This window comes from Microtus oregoni, unplaced genomic scaffold (assembly GCF_018167655.1).
Source record: "Microtus oregoni isolate MIOR12 unplaced genomic scaffold, Mior012 000091F_ref0000469, whole genome shotgun sequence".
In the NCBI taxonomy this organism is placed as follows: Eukaryota; Metazoa; Chordata; class Mammalia; order Rodentia; family Cricetidae; genus Microtus; species Microtus oregoni.
In genome coordinates this window covers 1-20,488 of record NW_024544600.1, presented here as the reverse complement: position 1 = coordinate 20,488, position 20,488 = coordinate 1, and the positions used below count along the sequence as shown (strand labels likewise).

At 53.4% G+C, this 20,488-nt stretch overlaps 1 protein-coding gene across 13 annotated transcripts in view; it reads left to right on the top strand.

Annotated features, from left to right (window-relative positions):
* LOC121442392 (SRC kinase signaling inhibitor 1-like) overlaps positions 1-20,183 on the top strand; it is a 61,287-nt gene extending 41,104 nt beyond the window's left edge. For 2 of the 13 annotated variants that reach the window (XM_041643927.1, XM_041643925.1), the window contains 7 exons: positions 6,851-6,981; positions 7,094-7,241; positions 7,494-7,740; positions 8,171-8,405; positions 10,043-10,197; positions 10,448-10,600; positions 13,560-14,755. In XM_041643927.1, coding sequence (XP_041499861.1) covers positions 6,851-6,981; positions 7,094-7,241; positions 7,494-7,740; positions 8,171-8,405; positions 10,043-10,197; positions 10,448-10,600; positions 13,560-14,651 — 2,161 coding nt within the window. In that variant the 3' untranslated portion in view covers positions 14,652-14,755. The other 11 variants (XR_005973553.1, XR_005973554.1, XM_041643931.1 and 8 more) reach the window with 11 other exon arrangements.
* Positions 20,184-20,488: the final 305 nt, after the last annotated feature.

The following is a 20,488-nucleotide window of genomic DNA, read 5'->3' as shown; positions in this document are numbered from 1 at the left end:
TCCTGTGGCCTGCAGCCAGTTGTCTGTTTCCTTTCTGTCCTCTGCCCGCTCTCCTTGTGACCTATGCAACTTCACCCTCGGGTTGAGCAAGAAGGTCAGGGGTGATGTCAGCGGCTCAGGTGAGGTGTTGCTGACCCTTTGCCACGCTGATCCCTGAGACCAAGAGTCAAGGAAAGGCCGCTCCCCTTCTGAGCATAGTGATGCCGGCCTCTGGTACTCTTAAAGGAGGTACAGCAGAGAACAACCCGCTCAGAGCGCTGAGACACAGAAGGGTTAACAGAGACAGTCTGCTCCAGATTTAGCAAATGGCTGTCTGGCCACAATTCCTTTGTCTGGCACCTGTGATGGGAGATGCGGCTGTTTTTCCTGTGTCCATTCAGGAAGCAGCGCCGCCGTCCACCGCAGCTTTTTCTCCTGAGATATTTGGGCTGAAGCAAAGGCCCCACCCCTTCTTGTGGTCCCTTTTAGTGACACGAGGCAGCAGGGGGATCCAGAGACAACTCCAGAATCAAGGGGCAAGGTAGCTGCTACCCTCTCTCTGCTTAAGCGTCCTCATCAGTACTAAGGTTTTGGGTTTTTTTGTTTTGTTTTGTTTTTTGTATCCCCCCCCTCCCGCCCAGTTCTTTCTAAAACAGTTAAGGGCTTGCTTCATACTAAGGGGCTTGATTCCAGGGTGCCAAGAGAGCTGTTGGACAGTGCTACCCTACTAAGTCATATTTGGAGCCCTCACCAGGGGTTCTCTGAGGAGGTCACAGCTCAGTCTGAGGGCCCGTGCAAGCCTGGTCTGCATTTTAGCAATGTTTAAGGCAAGGAGCCCGGTAGTGCTGTGACATCGTGCATCTGAGATGCAGGAAGGGGCATCTCACATCTAAATAAACCATCAGCAGCAACCCTAACCCTCCATCATGTCAGGTAGGTGACAGTGACGCCCTGGCCAGTTCTCCAAGCAGCCCAGCTGCTGTCCAGGGATCCTGTTTCCTCACTTCCCTGTCCCATCCTTGTCTCTTCCCGTTCTGCATAGAAGAGCTGGGCCAGGATTTTCAAAAGGAGTTAGACCGAGACATTAAAGGGAAATTAAGGGAACCATCAAAGCACTGAGGCAAGAGAGATAAAAGGACCGATTTATGCCCTGCTCCTCATGAGTGTATGGTCCCTGCTTTCGTGGGGGCCTCAGTTCTCTGCGAGCACTGAGAACCCCCACCCACTATGTCTGTGACACCCATCACTCAGAGTGCTCACTATAGAGAACCCGGGAGCTGCCAGCAGGATTCTCCAGCCTGGCACTTGTCTCTTTTGAGTGAGGCAGGGACTGGGTCCTGTGATGGTTCTGGTCTGGCCTGCAAGACCGTCCCCTGCCTCCTGTCCTAGCTGCCCCACAGTAGCCCACAGCCCCTCTGTACTCGCCTGTGCTCTCTCTCTCTCTCTCTCTCTCTGTCTCTGTCTCTGTCTTTCTCTCATGTTCATTTCCCTTTGTTCCTTCCTTTTTTCTGGCGTCCCACGGGCAGCTGAAGCCGGGTTTTGGTTTCATTCCTGCTGGGCTCACTTACCTGTCTGTCTAGCCAGAGGCTTGGGCTCTCTCTGGACATCGCCCCCATTCACTGAAGCCTGTTGGCTTCCAAGTCTGTCTGCTGACCCATCGCTGGCTGTGGGAAAGGGCTGGTTTTGTGGTAGATGTGGGTGGGGTGGGACAGCAGGTAGGTAGGTGACATCATTCAGTTTGGAAGAGAGACTCATCAGAGCCAATGGCTGAAGTCCCCCGTGAGTAGACAGTGCTATACCATAGAACAGTTGTGTAACCTTGAACTAGTTCCTTTCAGAGCTTCTGCCACCCTGCATTTGGGAGGCCAAACCTCAATTAGGGCTACTTATTTATTTAAGGCAGCTGCCACAACAAGCTCCCAGATCATTCAATGGTTCTAAAGTAAAAGACGCTAAACTGGGTGTGGCAGTGTAAGCCTGTAATCCTAGTACTCAGGAGGTTGAGGCAAAAGCATTGTGAGGTCTAGGTCATCCTCAGCTACTTATTTTCAGCCAGCCTGGGATGCGTTGGGATCCTATCTCAAAAACCTGCTTAAGGGGGCTGGAGAGATGACTCAGGGGTTAAGAACACTTGTAATAATAATAATAATAATAATAACAACAATGACCATATTCAGTTCCCAGCACCCACATGGTGGCTCACAGCCATCTGTAACTCCAGTTCTGAAGGTTCTGATGTGTGCTTCTGGCCTATGTGGGCACCAGGCCTTCACACAGTACACATACGCCAGGCAGAATACTTACACACCTAAAGCTCAATAAATACATCTCTTTAAAAGAAAATGATGGACAGATCTTTTTGAGAAAACACTAGGTAGGTTAGAAAGTTGCCCTCCCATATGCAGTCTGTCAGGGATTCGGGCTGGTGGCATTTCTGCCATGTTCCGCACGTGCTTTCCAGAATCACCCAGATCATGGTCTTCATAACCAAATGGAAGGGGAAAGGATGTGGAGGGAGCTTGCACAGAAGGTCTTTATGGACTAGATCTAGAGACGGCATGTGCCTTTCCATCCCTATTTCAAGGGACAGGCCTCAGTTGGATATCCTCTTCTAATTGCAAGAGAAGCTGGGAAATGTAGTTTAGTCTTTGAACCACTGTTTGCCCATGTGCTAACTGGAAGAAATATTCTTCCATCCGGGACCTGTTTTAAGGTTAAAATGAGGAAATGAATATACAGGGCTGACGTGGCACCAGATGAACAGACAGTTGTTGTATGAGCAGCCCGGGGCTGCATCCCACCACCTGGCTACCCGCACGGCTAGCTTTATACTTGAAATAATTACACGGAAACTGTATTCTTTTAAACACTGCTTGGCCCATTAGTTCCAGCCTCTTATTGGCTAGCTCTTACGTATTGATCTAACCCATTTTTAATAATCTGTGTAACACCACAAGGTGGATTACCAGAAAAGATCTTAACCCGAGTCTGTCTGGAGTGGGAGAATCATGGCAACAGCCTGACTCAGCTTCTTTCTCCCAGCATTCTGTTTTGTTTACTCCGCCTACCTAATTTTCTGTCCTATTAAAGGCCAACCAGTTTCTTTATTAATTAGCCAATGAAAGCAACAGATAGAAAGATGACCCTCCTCCATCAGACAGTGCTCAATGCAAAGTGGTTCTCTGACCAGCTGAATCTCGGGATTTTGCCCTGGGCTCTGCCCTGGTCTCATTTTGTCTTTTGGATAGGGTGGCTGAGGCATGCTGATGAGTTTGGTTGATGACAGTGAACTTCCACCGAGAGCAGACACATCAGATGGTAGAGCAGATTCAGGTCGTTTACACCTGCATTGTTGAAATCCAACAGGTGGGACTTGACAGGAATAGCTAGAAAGTCCTACATGTGGGTGAGGGATGCCACCGACCCCCATCCGGGGCTGAGAAGGCGCACCTACCCGTAGCAGTTCTTCCTCTCACTTCTTCATCCTGCAATTAAAAAATATTTAATTTTTTAAAAAGTTATTTTTAAAAAAATTGTGTATAATATTTGTGTCTGCATGTGGGTATATGCACATGTATCCTGGTTCTCACAGAGGCCAGAGGTGGATGCCAGAAATCCGACTCAGGTCCTCTGCAAGAGCACTGTGTGTTGCCAGGCGGTGGTGGTGCTCACCTTTAATCTCAGCACTCGGAAGGCTGAGTTCAAGACCAGCCTGGTCTAAGGAGAGAGTTTCAGGACAGGCTCCAAGGCTACATAGAGAAACCCTGTCTTGAAAACCAAACAAAAGCACTTTGTGCTCAAAACTCCAGCCCCGATTTCACAGTTATTGATCATGTATGTGCTCCAAACCAGGCACCGACTGGGTGCTGGGAACGCAGATGAAACTGGGAAACGTCACTTTGTGCCTGCTTTGGGCTGGTGGCACAGAAAGTTCACAAGCCAGCAAAGAGGAGCCTCAGGGGTTTGGGAGAAGACTCCGAACCCTAAGCGGGGAGACGGGGAAAGGACTTCTTTTTGAGACTTGAGCTGAAATTAGCATGGAAATTTGTGTGTACAGGTAAATGGGATACTCTAGGCTGGGGAGTATTTATTCTAAGGGCCAGAGAGGGCAGTGCCAATAAGGAACTGGGAAAAATTCCGAATGATCTAAGCAGAAGCAAGCAGGGAAAGTAGTGATGCAGAGAGAGAAGCAAGATCCAGGGGCCATTGGCTCCTACAGTGCTCGTAGTAGCCCCAAAGGAGACACTCCTAGCATGCCCACTTCTTTAATTTTTTTTTCTCTAAGCTGGGTTTAGTGGTACTTTCCATCCAGGAGGATCGCATGAGTCTACATGGTGAGTTCTAGGCCAGCCAGGAACTTGGAACTTTTGATACCCTGTCAAAAATTACCTTTATTTATTTATTGGATGTGTATGTGTGAGGACCCCAGAGCATGTGTCCAGTCAGTTGGATAGTTTGACTCCTCTACCATATGGGTCCTGGGGATGGAAGCCAGGTCTTCAGCCTTGGCATCAAGTGTGCTTTCTTGCTGAGCAAACTCACCAGCCCCAGCGTCCTTTTCCTTTTTTTTGTCTTTTGTCTTTTTCCTTTCTGTTTTTTCAAGAATGGGTTTCTCTGTGAAACAGTCCTGACTGTCCTGGAACTCACTCTGTAGACCAGGCTGGCCTCAAACTCACAGAAATCCTCCTGTTTCTGACTCCCAAGTGCTAGGGTTAAAGGCGTATGCCACCACTACCTCCTGGCTCATACTCCTCTTTTTTTATATATATATATTTATTTATTATGTATACAATATTCTGTCTGTGTGTATGCCTGCAGGCCAGAAGAGGGCACCAGACCTCATTACAGATGGTTGTGAGCCACCATGTGGTTGCTGGGAATTGAACTCAGGACCTTTGGAAGAGCAGGCAGTGCTCTTAACCGCTGAGCCATCTCTCCAGCCCTCATACTCCTCTTTTGAGTGAGAAGATTGAAGCCCAGAGAGCCCAGGGATATTAGGTGATTGTGTCAGAGCCTTCTGCTGGGAAAGCAGCGAAGGGGCAAGACTCAGATGTTGATGACTGTAGAGCTAAGGTTGGGGTTTAGCCTCAGGATGATGGGTTTCATTTGTATCTATCTATCTATTATATATAGATGATGTGGTATAGACGTGTGACTGTGGGTACACTTGTGTCTGTGGGTGCACACTGGGTGTGAGGTTGATGTCAGGTGTCTTTATCACTTTCTTTTTTTTTAAATATTTTTATGCTTTATTTAACTTTATTTTATGTGCATTGGTGTGAAGGTGTCAGATCCCCTTCAACTGGATCTTCAGACAGTTGTGAGCTGCCATGTGGGTGCTGGGAATTGAACCCGGGTCCTCTGGAAGAGCAGTCAGTGCTCTTAACCACTGAGCCATATCTCCAGCCCCTCTTTATCACTTTCCACTTAAAAAAATATCTATTTTATCTTGTGCATATGTTTGCTTGCATATATAAATGTATGTATATGTATGTGTGCACCGTGTCCATGTCTGGTGCTCAGGGAGGTCAGAAGAGGGCACTGGATCCCCTGCAACTGGAGTTAGGCTTCTGGACCACCATGTGGCTGCTGGGAACTGAACCCAGGTCCCCTGCAATAGCAACAATTGCTCACTAACTGCTGGAGCATCTCTCCACCTCTCCACCTTAGCTTTGGAGGCAAGGTCTCTCACGGACCCTGGAACCGACCAGTGAGCCCCCAGAACTGGTCTGTCTCTGCCCCCTCCTCACCCAAGGCTGGGGTTAAAGGTGTTCATTCTTGTGCTCATCTTTTAGGTGGGTGCTGGGGATCTGAACTCAGGTCCTCATGCCTGCGTAAGCAAGCACCTTACACACTGGGCCATCTCCTTGGCCTCCCTCCCACCCACATATTAAAAACTTAACACAACCGGGCAGTGGTGGCGCACACCTTTAATCCCAGCACTTGGGAGACAGAGGCAGGCAGATCTTTATGAGCTTGAGGCCAGCTTGTTCTACAGAGCTGGTTTCAGGACAGCCAGGGATATACACACAGAAACCTTGTCTCGAAAAACCAATAAATAAATAAATAAAAATTTAAAAAGGAACATAAGAACTTACACACAGAGTGAAGACTTGTAAGACTTGGTTTGCTTTGGTTGGGATTTTGGTTGGCTGGTTTGTATTGAACCCAGGCTGTCCTTAAACTTGTGATCCTGTCCCCAGCCGCCAAAGCTGGGAGGCCTCCCAGATGCCGGGATGGCACGTTTGTGCCGCTATGCTCAGCTCCTGGTTTGCGTTTTAGGAATATGTGGGATCGTAAATGTTTCCGACGAACGGACTGAAAACCTGAAGCAGTTTTGACCTTGAGGTGAAAGGCTCTGGGGCAGGGTCATTTGGCAAAAGATGATGCTCATGACTGTGTCCTCAGATGGGTACTTCTGCCTGGAGGCTACGTAAGGTTTGCTGGGGCCACCGTCTTCTCCACTGCTTCTGTGGAAGAGTTAGGGAGAGAGGTGATGTTACTGTAGATCAGTGCTTGTGCGGAGGCCGCGGTACCTCGTAAAGAACCGTGTGGAAGTCTCATCATTGAGAGCTAGCGTTGCCGACTTCACTTGGGCATGTAGCCTAGTGGGGCTTTGATTTTGTGATTTTTTTTAATGCTTTGTTTTGTTTGCATCAAGGTCTTACTATGTAGCCCAGGCTGGCCTCAAACTTTCCACAGTCCTCCCACCTCAGCCTTCCACGTTCTAGGATGGCAGGGGTAAGCCACTACACCTGGCTATAGCTTTTAATTTTGATCTGATTGGTGGCACAATTTCTTTCCAGCTGCTCAATTTCAGGGGGCTAGGCTGGGGCCAGAGGGGCTGAGAAGGGTCTCTCTGTGCCTGCAGTGACCTAGAGAAGTCAGTGGAGAAGATCCAGAGGGATGTGACCCATAACCACCGGCTGGTACCCGGTCCTGAACTGGAAGAGAAGGCGCTGGTGCTGAAGCAGCTTGGGGAGACGCTAACAGAGCTCAAGGGTGAGCCTGCCTTGGCAAAGGTGACCCCGAGGGCTTCCCTGCTGTCCTCCCCCGCAGTGTGCCAACTCCTGGGTGCTCCTCCCCAGCCAGCTTACTCCTCCTGCCCTCTCAGCTCATTTCCCAGGCCTGCAGAGTAAGATGCGCGTTGTGCTGCGTGTAGAGGTGGAGGCAGTGAAGTTCCTGAAGGAGGAACCTCAGCGCCTTGATGGACTTCTCAAGCGCTGCCGGGGGGTCACTGACACGCTGGCCCAGATCCGCAGGTCATTCTCTCCTTTGTCTTTAACTTCCCAGGGGGTTACACACGAGGCCCAAACCTATGGGAACACCTGGCCCTTATTCTGACTCCTCAGAGGTCACTCTGTACCAGTTAAATCTCTTCAACTCTGACCTGTGACCCCTGCATGCAAATGCCTGGCTTTTCCTCACATACCTTCCTAGGCTTGCCCCCCTTACAGGTTCCCCTCCAGGGGCTACCATCTCTCACTAGCTGCTTCTAACTCTCCCAACCCTAGGCAAGTGGATGAGGGTGTGTGGCCACCCCCCAACAATCTCCTGAACCAGTCTCCCAAGAAAGTGGCAGCTGAAACAGACTTCAGCAAAGGCTTGGACTTTGAAATACCACCCCCCAGCCCTCCGCTGAGTCTCCATGAACTGAGTGGGCCTGCCGAAGGAGCCCCTCTTACCCCAAAGAGCAGTAACCCCACCAAAGGCCTGGATGCTCCCGGCAAGAGAAGCGCGGACAAAGCAGTGTCTGTTGAGGTGATGGACCAGGGCGGGGCACAAACTAGGCTCACATTCTTGCTGTCACCTGGAATGGCAGGCACTGAAGGGACACATGGCCCTTTAGGAGGAGGACCAGGAGTCTGAAAAGCATAATATTGGTGACATTTACCCATCTCGACAGGAAGTATACTATAAAGTGATAATGATTAAAGCAATATTGTGCTTGTATAAACACAGACTGGGTAGTCAATGAAACAGAATAGAATGTCCAGAAATAGACCTAATAATGTATTTATTAAAAGTGATCTCTCTAAGCTACAGGGACAATGTTTAACACCCAGTAGGAGGGGCTAAATCTCCGTGAAGTTCTTGTTCTTAGCTCATGTGGCCTGGGGGAGAGCTGATGGGCAGAGCTCAGGGGGTCATGGGCAGGAGCCCTGACACCAGCTCTGCTTCCTTTTTCAAGGCTGCGGAGAGAGACTGGGAAGAGAAGCGGGCAGCCCTAACCCAGTACAGTGCCAAGGACATCAACCGGCTGCTGGAAGAGACACAGGCTGAGCTGCTCAAGGCCATCCCGGACCTGGACTGTGCCAGCAAAGCCCACCCAGGACCCACCCCCACCCCAGACCACAAGCCCCCCAAGGCGCCCCATGGTCAGAAGGCAGCCCCCCGGACAGAGCCCAGTGGGAGAAGAGGTTCAGGTATGGGGATGTAAGGCCCATCCTCAGAGCTTGACATGTAGGGGATGCACTGGTAATGAGTCATGGTAGCTGTGCTGCCAGAGAATGGGGTGCTAGCCATTAGTGATCACTGGGGGGACCGGGATACAGAAGGACAGGGTGAGCTGGAGTCCATCCAATTTTCTCCCCGCTCTGAGGACAGTGCAGTGCTGACCTGTATGCCAGGGCCCTGACACCCCACGCCTGCAGGATGGTGGTGGGGCACCTGAAGGAGAGGCACGGTCATCGGTGGTTCATGCATTTCTTCCAGGACCCTGACTGGGAAAGGTGCTTCAGAGAGCTCAGAATTTATTTTTCTGTTTTTATGTGTATGGGTATTTTGCCTGTATGTATATCTGGGCATCACGTGTGTGCCTGGTGCCTGAGGAGGCCCGAGAGCGTTGGATCCCCTAGAATGGGAGTTTCAGATGGCTTTGAGCCATCACGTGGGTGCTGGGAATGTGGGTGCTGGGAATCAAGCCTGGTCTTGGAGAGCAGCCAGTGCTCTTAATCACTGACTCATTTCTCCAGCCTCAGAATTTTTTTTTATTTAAAAGATTTTTAATTATCTTATTATTTGTGTGTGTATGTGTGTGTGTGTGTGTGTGTGAAGTGCATACATGTCAGGGGACCACTTGTGGGAATTAATGTTTTTCTTCCACTGTGGGATCATGGGATAAATTCAGGTCATCAGGTTTGTACAGCAGGCACCTTTAGCCTCTGAGCCATCTCTGCAGACTGTGCTTAGGATTTAATGGTGTGACAGATTGTGACATTTGTTGGGCACTGACTACCCGAGGCCTTCTGGATGCAGCAGTTGAAGAAGGCAGACACAGTCATTCCCTCCTTACAAAGAGGACAGACTCCAAATGGTTACGTAATCTGTCCCGGGCCACATTTAATGCATCCCTAGCACAAAGGGGCTAAGTGCTGTTCCTGAGCCGGCCTGGAACCATCCAGTCCTAGGACTGAGCAGGCACATCCCCCACGGTGAGCGCACCTTCAGGGGGCAGAATGACAAGTGCAGGGGGGGATGCTGCCAGGTTGGAGCAGGGTCCAGAGCTGGGCCCTAATGCAGAGCAAGGCTGAGAGCTTGTGGAAGGTGCTGGGCTAAGAACTCAGACTATTTGGGTTGGTGGAGAGCCCCAGGAGAATGAAAGGCAAGGGTGTTATGGTTTGAGTGACCTTTTAGTGGGTTGCCATGGAAACCAGGCTGGAGGAAGGGGGATGGTGAGCGGGGACCAAACTCCTCAGAGAAAGGATGAAGCTGAGTCTGGTAGGGCTGAGGGACAGCTGTGGCCACGAGGCGGCTCAGAGTGGCACAAAAGTCCCAGGCTTGAGTGAGTGGCCTTGGGCCTCTGGTGATGTCGGGATGTCCATGCTGGGTCAGCAACTCAGTGCCAAGGTGCCACAGTGTTCCTGGCTCCCTGACAACTCTGAGCAGCTGAGTGCCATTGGGGGAGGTGGGGCTGGGTGAGCCGGTGACAGGCATAGGAAAGTGGAAAGAGAGGGGTCCTGCCTTCCTCTCCCCTGAGCTGTCCTCTCGGTCGTTCCTGGAGGAACAGGACTGTGCATACTGTTGTGGCGGGTCCCTGACCCCAGGTCCCCACTGCTTGCAGATGAGCTCACGGTGCCCAGATACCGCACAGAGAAGCCCTCCAAGTCGCCCCCGCCACCCCCTCCCCGCCGGAGTTTCCCTTCCTCCCACGGCCTGACCACCACACGCACCGGAGAGGTAGTGGTCACCAGCAAGAAAGACTCAGCCTTCATCAAGGTACACCCCAATTGGTGGGGTTCAGGGGTACCTTAAGGGGAAGCTTGAGAGGATGGCAGTCAGGCAGAACAACCCAACCTGACATCTAGCTTGGATTCTAGGGCTGTGTGTTGTTCTAATCCCACATCAAGCTCTGGCAGGGACGGGGTGGGTCTTCCTGCCAGGAAACTGGTGGTTGGTGGTGGGTGTGGTGAGCCGCTGCTGGAGGGAGGGAAGGACCTAGGCTTGATAAGATGTGGGGGCTTTACAGAAGGCTGAGTCCGAGGAGCTGGAGGTCCAGAAGCCCCAGGTGAAGCTCCGCCGGGCCGTGTCTGAGGTGGCCCGCCCTGCCTCCACGCCACCCATCATGGCCTCTGCCATCAAGGATGAGGACGATGAGGAGCGCATCATCGCTGAGCTAGAGGTGGGTCAGGCGTGACTGAACGAGGCCTCAGCCAGGCTCAGTTCCTTGCCAAGCCTTCCTCAGGGCTGGGCAGCAGGTCCTGGGCAGGCAGGAGAGTGCCAGCCAGCCCTAGGACCCAATCTGCTTAGCTTCCGTTTCTTCTCCGCTGGGAAATGGAAGGAGACAGTCTAAAGTTCCTCCTGGTAGGTCTGAGTTTTCATTATACTCTCTCAGATTCCTCTCCCTGCCCCCCCCCCCCAGGACCCAAAGACCCACTACACTCTGTCCCAGACCTGGATATTCCGAGCTTACTGAGACCCTACTCAAGCAATCTTGAGGACAGCTCATGCTCCAAAACCCTTCGTGCCTTAGTGTTCTGGGCACAGAATCTTGGAGACCCTCGTGCCAAAGGGCCTAGCATTACTACAAGTCACCGCTTATAGGGGTCTCAGAAATCTTTGCCCCATGCCAGAGTTCCTGACTGTCAGGGCCCTGTGGAGGCCTGAGAGTAGAGGCCCAGTGGGTCAGTGGCCATGGTGAGGTACCAGGGCCCTTGGCATCCTGGGCCACCCTCCATAGGTGCCTAGGTACTTAGCCAGCGCCTGGGTCCTCACTGGGGTTCCATCCTCCAAACCTGCCCCTGCCTTCTGCTCCCCAGGTCTTTGAAAGAAGTTCAGTATCTTCCCTTCCCCCTACGCCCCGTCGCCAGCCGATCCCCACCTTGCTGTCCCCCCAGGACCTGGGGTCCCCTGGGGGCTCAGCTCTGAGCTCCCCATGGAAGGTAACAGGCCTCTCAGGCCTCCCTGCACCTCTCACGGCTCTCTCTGCCTGTTCCTCCACAGCTTCCTTTTCCCGCACCTCTCACGCTAACCCGCTAACACGCCATGCACACCAGCCTCTCTGCCACTGCCCCAGCTTCACGCCCGTGGACTCACGCTCCCGCACACGCCAAGGGCAGCGCGCAACCGCACAACTTGTCCCTCCCCGAGGCTTCCCAGGGGGGTCTCCCTGGGATACTGCAGCCTAGGTGTCCTGTGTGACCCTTGAAGTCTGTGCAGACCTGATTCTCTCTGGCTCTCAGATGCCTTGTTCCCATTTACAGCCTGAGTTAAGGCTGGGTCCAAAGCCTGTGAGTTGTCCCGAGACCAAGATTGGAATTTGGATCTTGTTCAGGAAGTGACTTAGAGTCCAACTCGATCTGACCTTGTCCTGATACCTCGCCTGGTCCCTTCTTTATGCCCTGCTCTGCTGCCCATGCCAGGGAAGGCACGTGCTTCTCCCACTGAAATCTATGCCTTGCACTGGGGTGGGAGCGGGGGCGGGGAGGGTCAGGACAGAATGGAGAGGGGGATGGCTTCCCTAAGCCTCTCCCTGCCCCATGGCCATTCTTGCCGCCTTGGTCAGGGGACTTAGGATGAGAGAAGCCCATGGCCTTCCTTGGCTGCTGGTTTTCTCTTCCAGTTCTCCTTCTAAACTTCCGCCCTCGCTGCTTTCCCACTGCACCTTATTTCCTCTTGGGATTGTGGGGGTGGGGCTGCTGTCTTCACCCCAGGGACTGTGCTCCAGTAGGAGGGTGGAGAAAGGTCTGGGGAGGTCTCCCTCTGCCCAGTCAAGTTGGGGTAAGAGGACCTCTGTCCTCAACTTCCTGCGCCCACACCCTTCCCTTCCTTGTGTGATTTTTCCCAGCCCACAATGGGGTTCATGATGGCTGCCACCAGCATTGGGGCTTGACTTGAGGCCTGGTGGCCTTTGACTTTCTGTCAGGGGTGCAGACAGGCATCAGAAGGTGGACAGTGCTGTCTGGAGTCTGTCCCTTGAGTCCTCAGGGAGTGAGCAGTGTGAGATGGCCACTTCCTGACTGGTTTTATCCTCAGCACCCAGCTCTGTCCCCTTCTGGTTCTGGGACTCAGTCATGAGGGGACCCAGCAGGCAAGCCCCCTTCCCTGGCTGCCTGTCTGTCTGCATCCTGAGGCGTCGTCAGGCAGAGGAGCCTGATGAACGGGGGGGCCCTCTCTGCCTTCCCTGTGTGCACCCTATTTTCAGGTAAGCAGTGGCAGGGCTGGGTGGGTTGTCTTGGGAGGGGTAGGAGGGGTCTCCTCACAGCGTGTTTAGTGAAAAGAACACTGAACTTGAACCTAGGCTATCTGAGTTCAAATCCTGGCTCTACCATTAACTTGCCGAGGATTGGACAAGGCGTGAGTCGTAGTGCTCCTGACCTGTGAAGCGGGGACAGGGAGAGTGACAGTCATTTCATGGGTTACAGAAAGCATTGAAGATGAAGACATAGGCCATAGTGCCTGACATGGGCTGGTACTTAGAGTTAGGGCAGAATTCACTCAGGTTCACAGGGTCCCTCAGGCCCCTGGGTCTAGTCCAGAACCATAGCCAAGGAGCTCACGCAGAAACAGGTGCCTAACTGAAGCATTGCCCGGTGTCTGAGACCAAGGAACTGGCCATGGCCAAGCTCCTCCCCTGGGGATGGGCCTCATGGGTGTGAGTGCAGAGCCCAAGATAAGGAAGATGGCCCGAACCTTGAGGTGGAGGCCAGCGTCCACTCTCTGCTCATGCTGAGGAAAGTCTCGGTTGTTTGGGTCAATTTAGCCAGTAGCTTGTATTTGCTCAAATGATGCCAGGCACTAGTAGGATGTCCTCATGGACTCATTTAATTTGCTGCACACCCATGTCACTATCCCATCGCGTGTGGGACGAAGCCTGAGATTTGCTCCCAAGTTTACTGGGGTGATGGGAAAGGCACACACCCCCATGCTTCTGCAGCTGGCATTGACACCAGGAAGCAGGAGTCCACGGGCTATGCGGGATAGAAAGACACCTGCACTCAAGGCTCAGTTTATTGGGTGACATGATCAGATCTTTCCCCGACTCAGTTTCCCCATCTGGGAGAGGAAGGAAGTGAGCGCACCCCAGCTCAAAATTCAGTCTGCAGGGATCACAATCCTTCTCGTCTCCTGTCCCCCCCCAGGCTGCCTCAGGTCCCAGGGTTCTCTGTATCCCTCAGATCATCTTGACAGAATGCACTTCCGGCTCTCCCTCTCTGCCAGAGAGCAGCTTAGAGGAACTGGGCCCCAGGACAGTCCCCACACCAAGACCCCGGACCTTGGTCAGCAGCAGAAAGGCTTGCCATGGCCCACAGGCCTTGCTGGGACTAGCTGCTGAGGTACTCTGGAGCAGCTCACTGTCCAGAAAGGAACCGACAATTCTACGGAGCCCAGACAATGCAGAAGCCGGAGTTCTCTGTCCTTGGGGACCATCGCTAGATGAGACTCAGCCTGCTGAGACCCACTCAGAGGAGACCCCTCAAAACTCTGAATGTGACAGTCAAGCTTGCAGTAGGGGACAACAGGCCGTCGGCTCAGGCCACCCAGTACAGGATGCTACCCCACTGCGTATGGACAGTCTGGAGGAGACGCTCCAGGAGCTAGAAGCCACCCTGAGCGAGATGGGCGCCAACACCACTATGACGTGTCCAAGCATCCCCCAGTCCCCACCCTCATCCCCTCAGGTGGCTGCCTCCCCTTCTTTCCTGCTGCCTTCCTGCTCCAGTCTCTGGGCCTGCGGAGTGGAGAGAGTGGAGCCACAGAAGCTCAGCCCGCCTCTATCACCTCCACTGTCTTTGTTTCAGCCTACCTCCCTCTGGGAGCCCTGTTTCCAGGCCAGGGCCTATGGGCAGAGCCAGGGGCGGCCGGGAAGCCGGCTCACCCAGGACTCAGCTCTGCTGTTTGGGCATGAATCAGGAGGGCTCTGGCCCTGCCTGCTCTCTGTGAACCAGGGAATAAAGCTTTCTCCTCTTCTCCACCCCTTCCTCCCCCTCCTGTCTCTGACTCTTTCTGTCGCTGTCACTTCACTGATCATGCGCCTCTGGGTCCCCAGAGTCTCTCTGGGAAGGGCTGTTATATGGGGGAGGGTCATGGGGCCAGATGTGCCCATCTATGGGGTGAAATCTCACCTCTTGCCTTCTGCTCTAGGGGTGGTGCGGACCTGGGGATGCTCTCTTATTAGAGACCCCCAATTCCAACTGTCTCCTGGGACCAGGAAGGTGTTGGCTGGGAGTTGAGTGGTACTGGGGCCCTCCCTGTAAAAGTGGCTTCCTCTGGGACACTCGGGAAAGTCACATATGAGCTCTGACTAGCCTGATCATCTCCTCCAGGGAGGCCTTGAACCTGGGCTCAGAGGGGCTTAAGTCTTGGGTGCTTATGGGGAGTCAGCGAGGGGTCTCCAGGCATCCAAGGGCCTCCCTGAGGAGGTCCTAACCCCAGAACCTTCACCCAGTGCTTAGGGTTCCATGCAGAACGGTCCCACCTCAGCCCTCTCTCTCTTTCCACAGAGTGGTGGTGGCACCGTGCCACCCATGAAGGTTGTGACTCCAGGAGCCTCTCGGCTGAAGGCAACCCAGGGCCCAGCAGGCAGCCCCGACAAAGGCAAGCACAGCAAGCAAAGGGCGGAGTACATGAGGATCCAGGCCCAGCAGCAGGTGAGGGTGGGATCCGGGACACCCAGGCCCCTGGGGGGGTCATACACCAAGCCTCTGCTGTGTGCTCCTGTTCCAGTGATGGTTTCAGTTACTGTGGGTCCCTCCCTGTCGATGCCCTCCATCTTGTTCCTCCTTGCAGCCCTGGTGCTTTGGATCTGGTATAGACGTGAGTCTCTGAGTTCACAGCCTGTTTCCTGCCCAAGGACAGAGGAGCCTCGCTCCCTGCCTGTGCAGTGCCTGCCCTGTGCAGATTTCACTCCCTTCCTCAGTGGCTGGGTCACTTCTAAAGCCAGCCCGTGTGGCAGCCATCTTACCCTCCTGCCCATCTTTGCCCGTGTACATGGCTCTCTCTTGCTCAGCACCTTTCATTCCGCCCTCAGCTCAGAAGGAAGCTGCTTTTGCACCCGCGTTTGAGTCACAGGTTGGTGGGCTCAGCTGACCTTTGGAAGGGCGGATGAGGTGTGGTAGGAATCCTGCAGGTGCAACAACCCCTTGGGGTTCCCTTTGTAGGTTTGGAGTTGACAGACTTTGCCCTTGGTGCTTGTGACCCTGGAGCCTGCTTGTGTGGTCCGCCTGGTCGGAAAGAGGAGGAGGCCCTGGATGTAGCTCTAGAGAGCCCTTCGGGGCACGTGCTCAGTTTAGAATCTCTCCTGCATGCTTCTTGGGTGCCAGGCCAGGGTGAGGCCGCAGGAGGGCCTCATTCTGTGCAGATGGAGACCCTAGGCTCAGAAGTAGAAGGTTAGAGATGGCCAAGGCTGGCTGTGAGGTTCAGCCTATAGCAGCATAAAGACCTGCACAGCAAATAGCGTTAGAACCAAGACTGACCTAGCTACCTTAAAGCCCACCCACCATAGCCCCAGATAACCCTGGTACACAAGTCCTTATCTCCTAGGAAGACAGGCTTCCCTAGACCTCTCCATAGGGTGGGGCAAGGCCGCCAAGGGCCACGAAGGCTTTCTCTCTCTCACTACCCCAGGTTATGTGGCTGTCTAGACATCCCCCTTATCTGTGCCACTGTAGACTCTACCTGGGTTGGTATTTGCCACCCCAGCTCTCCCGTCAGCCCTCCCTGGTTCCTTTGTGAACCTTGAAAGCTTGTTGGAAGGTTTGAGCTGGAGAGTACATCTGCTTCAATGCCCTTGGCCCAAGGATGCTCTTCTATGGAGGAAAAGCTGCTGGAGAAGGTTGTCCTCTTGGACCAACGGTGCAGGCTTGGGAGGGAGAAATATGGAGCTGTGAGGAAGGAGGGACACCCACCTAGCCAGACAGATCAGCTAAATCAGCCCCGATGGCCAATGAGGTGACAGATGTCACAGCCAGGTCACTGTCCTATCCCTGGCTCCTTTCTGTCCCTGCTTTACTTTGCCTGCCTGGGCCACTGCGGTGGGCGCCTCCCCTCCACCCCTTCTCCGTCTGTGTCTCCAGCTCCTCCACTGTCTAGTGACACATCTCTCCAACCCGTGTCTTCCCCAGTTGTCCCCTCAGAGCCACCGCCCAGCTCCCAAACCCCACAGCTGCTGGACGCCACTGGTCCCTTCCTGCCCCTCCCCACCCAAGCATGGGCCTCTGTCCCACCCTGCTGCCCTTTTGCCAGCTGTTCCTGTCACTCATGTAGTGCCCTGGTCTGCCCTTTCAAAACATTGCTTTCTGGCAAAGCAATAGATGTTCCTTAGGAAGATTTTTAAATGCAGCAGTAAAGAATCAGATATGGGAGGTTTGGCTTAGCAGAGGATTGCCCACCTACTGGCGGGGAGACCACAGGTTTGAGCCCCCAGTACTGTAGGAAAAGAAAAATTAGAAAACCAAGCCAGACCATGTCTCTGCCTAATTCATCATCTTCTAAGGTCGTCTGCGACTGTCTCCTCTCATCGGTTCTTTAAGACCTGTGAGGACTTTCTAGAGTGCATATTTGATGATAGCTTACACACAATGCTGTTTAAAGTCGGTGTCCTCAAACCCAGACTGAATCCCTTCACTGCTGCCCTGTCCTCACTGCTAGTCCTCCGATAGGCTCTGCTCCAGCATGCTGTGCACATGCTCCGGCCGCCTGGATCACTAAGACAAGGTCTCACTCAGTATCCCAGGCAGACCCTGAGCTGTGGATTCTGCCTCAGCATCCTGAGTAGATGGGATGACAGGCCTGTGGCACTAAGCCTGACCTCAGAGCTCCCATGTTGATGAGATGAAGAGAATCGAAGTGGTGGGGACCAGGGACACCGAGGCAGAGGGGAAATTCCCAGAGGGCCATGCATGGCAACAGGCATGACAGAGGCACCGAGGTGGCCAGAAGAGCCCTTGCGTGCTGTGCATAGGACCTAAAGTGGGTGGGGTAGGAACTGGATTCCCGGAGCTGAGGAATCCAGGGCTTGGAATAGATGCGAAGCCGTGGACACTTCCTGTAGGCCAGCCATTTACTCTGTCTCTTTTAGTGGCTCACATGAAGACACCACCAGAGAGCTGAGGGAACAAAGACCAGGGACTAGTACTAACCGGAGCTGTGAGCACCCTAGGGGGAGAGAGGAGGCAGCTCCTTTAGTCCCTGGGCAGCACCAGGATGACCTAGCTAAGGAGGCCAGCAGGACGGGCGGCTCCAGCTTGATCCAGCCCCGTAGGGGACTCTGAATCAGAGCCTGGAGGGACAGGTGTCCTAGAGTAGCCTGAGAATCTGGTGCAGTGTGGTTTAGCAGGGGAGGGCGCTGCCATGGACCCCGGGTCCAGAAGTGTCCCACTTCTCTCAGAGGAAAGCTGAATCTCTCTTAGGCTTCTGTCTCCTCACAGAGGTTCTGCTTCTTTTAACAAAATCTAGACCCGTGGGTGTAGTGAGGGGCTGGAGAGATGACTCAGTGGTTAGGAGCAATCGCTACTCTCACTGAGGACCCAGGTTCAATTCCCAGCGCCCACATAGTGGCTTATGACAATCTGTAGCTCCAGTTGCAGGGGATCTGGTGCCCTCTGCTGAACTCCATGGGCACCAGGAACAGATAGGGTACACAACCATACATACAGGCAAAACATACATACACGTAAAATAGAAATAATAAATCTTAAAAATAAACCCAGCTCACAGGAGACCATTGGCAGGTGCCATGGATGTGATGGAAACCCTCAGAGACAGGGTGACTCTGAGCAGCATAGAGTTGCCAAGCTTTGCTTTGGTGGATCTCGGATGGAGTTCAGCCAGTGTATCCCCAGATGGAAGCTGGCTCTTGAGAACTCCACCAAACGTGAAATCCCAGATGGTCTCCATGAGGAGGTCCTGGGGAGACATCCCCATAAATGTGTGAATGCAGCCGCGCAGTGGTAGCGCACACCTTTAACCCCAGCCCTCGGGAGGCAGAGGCAGGTGGATCGCTGTGAGTTCGAGGCCAGCCTGGTCTAGAGAGCCTCTGCTTCCCAAGTGTTGGGATTAAAGGTGTGCACCACGGCCACCTGGCTTAATTTTTTATTATGTGCACGTGTGTGAGCCTGAGTCAGTTGGTACGCACTTGGGAGCCACTTGTGTGCAGAAACTCATAGATGCCAGAAAAGGGCGTTAGAACCCCTCAGGCTAGAGTTACAGGGGGCGCTGAGTTCCCTGCCCTCAGGTCCTCCGCAGGAGCAGAAGTACTCTTAGCCACTGAGCTGCCTCTCCAGCTCCGAGTTATAACTTTAAGTGGGCAACAGGAAGGCAGAAGTGGGGGCGGGACAGATCCCAGCCCAAGGCAATTGGCAGAGAGCCCTTAGGTGCCTGTTTTGAGTTTGTTCCAAGGCCCAGGAGGGCCCGGTCACACCTGGCCCGCAGCAATGGACAAAGAATGCCGTGGGGTAGGACCCTGCCTGATGGTAAGGGCCACAGAGAGGATCCACTGCTGAATCCACAGCTTGCTTTGATTCTCCCAAAAGGGAAGGGAAGCCTTGGCTACCAGCTGACACTTTGGTAAAGCCTGTATGAGTCACTGGTGAGCCACTTGTACGCCTGCCGAGAACACAGTTGCCAGCAATGTGGCGACCTCCTGCCTTCCTCTGCATAGGCAGGGCTTACTGAAGATGGTAGCATTCCACCCCAGGGTACTTGGGAGAGCCTTCCTAGCAGCTGGGTGGGGAGGACAGGCCCAGCGCTTGATCCCGGAGCCTCAGGCAGGTCACTGGAGTGTGCCACACGATCCTCTTCATTCTTTCTTTATAGTGGCTTTTGTCGCCGGTTTGGTTTGTTGTGATGGTCTTACTATGTAGCCCAGACTGGGTTGGAATTTGCTAAGTTCTAACCTTAGCCTTGTTTTGTTGTTTTTTGCTTTTTTTTCCCCTCGAGACTTGGTTTCTTTGCGTAGCCTTGACTGTCTGGAACTAGCTCTGTAGCCCAGGCTAGCTCAAATTTACAGAGATCTGCCTGCTCTGCCTCCTGAGTTCTGGGATTAAAGGCGTGTACAGCTACTAGCACCTGCCTTTTTTTTTTTTTTTCCCCAAGGCCTGGTAGCTAAATTCCAGGTGAGTCATTGGATTCAGTCACAGGGTTCCAGCAGTCCGGTCTGTGACACCCTCACTCAGCTCAAAATGCACATTCCCACCCCAAAGTAGATATGATTCTGGAAGGAAAGGGCCCTAGGAAATGCATTTGCGACACATGCCATGGATTGTCCTTTGGAGATGATGCAGGTGGCTCTTAAACCCTACTTGAGAGACCATGACTCCAAAGGACAAGATCAACACAGAAGCAAGGAGGGTGTGTGTGTGTGCACGTGCAGGTAGGGCCTTCCGACTGAGTGAGCCTGGGAGCATAGCCTGGTCTCCAGCTACTGTTAGGACCACTCAGAGCTGGGGCCCGTGGACAGGGAGGGCTACAGTAGGGATTCTGGGCTGGCAGGGGAGGGGCAGGATGCCTCCTCGAGTTTCCAGGTGGGGCTAGCTCACCCCTGCTTACACCAGGGGCCTCCCACCCAGGCCGGAGGTGGCACCTGAGCTGGGCTGAGCTACTGACCCCCATCTGCTGGCTTCAGATGCACCCCTGTCGCTGCTAACCTTTTACTTCTTTTCCCTCCCTTCCCCACCCTCCCGTCCCTTGTCCCCTCTGCCTGGGTTTCTCTGGCATCTCCTCTGTCTTCTGTCTTTCCTCTCAGTAACCATGGACTGAAGCCACCCTACTCTGGTTTCTGGGCCTTTGACCCAACCCCATGCCTCCCTCACCCTTCTTTCTGCCCCCCAGACACTTCCCCACCCTGTCCCCCAGTTCAGAGGACCACTCTCCAGATGTCCCCTCTCGTTTCTCACTTTCGCAGTTCATTTTCTCCTGGACTTGTGGGATTTTTCCATTTTTCAACACTTCAGCCAGGAGCCAGCATGGAGGCTCTCCTTCGCTCTCTCTGATCCTGACCCCTGTTTTTGTTCCAGGCCACTAAACCATCTAAAGAAATGAGCGGGTCGAATGAGACCTCGAGCCCAGTCTC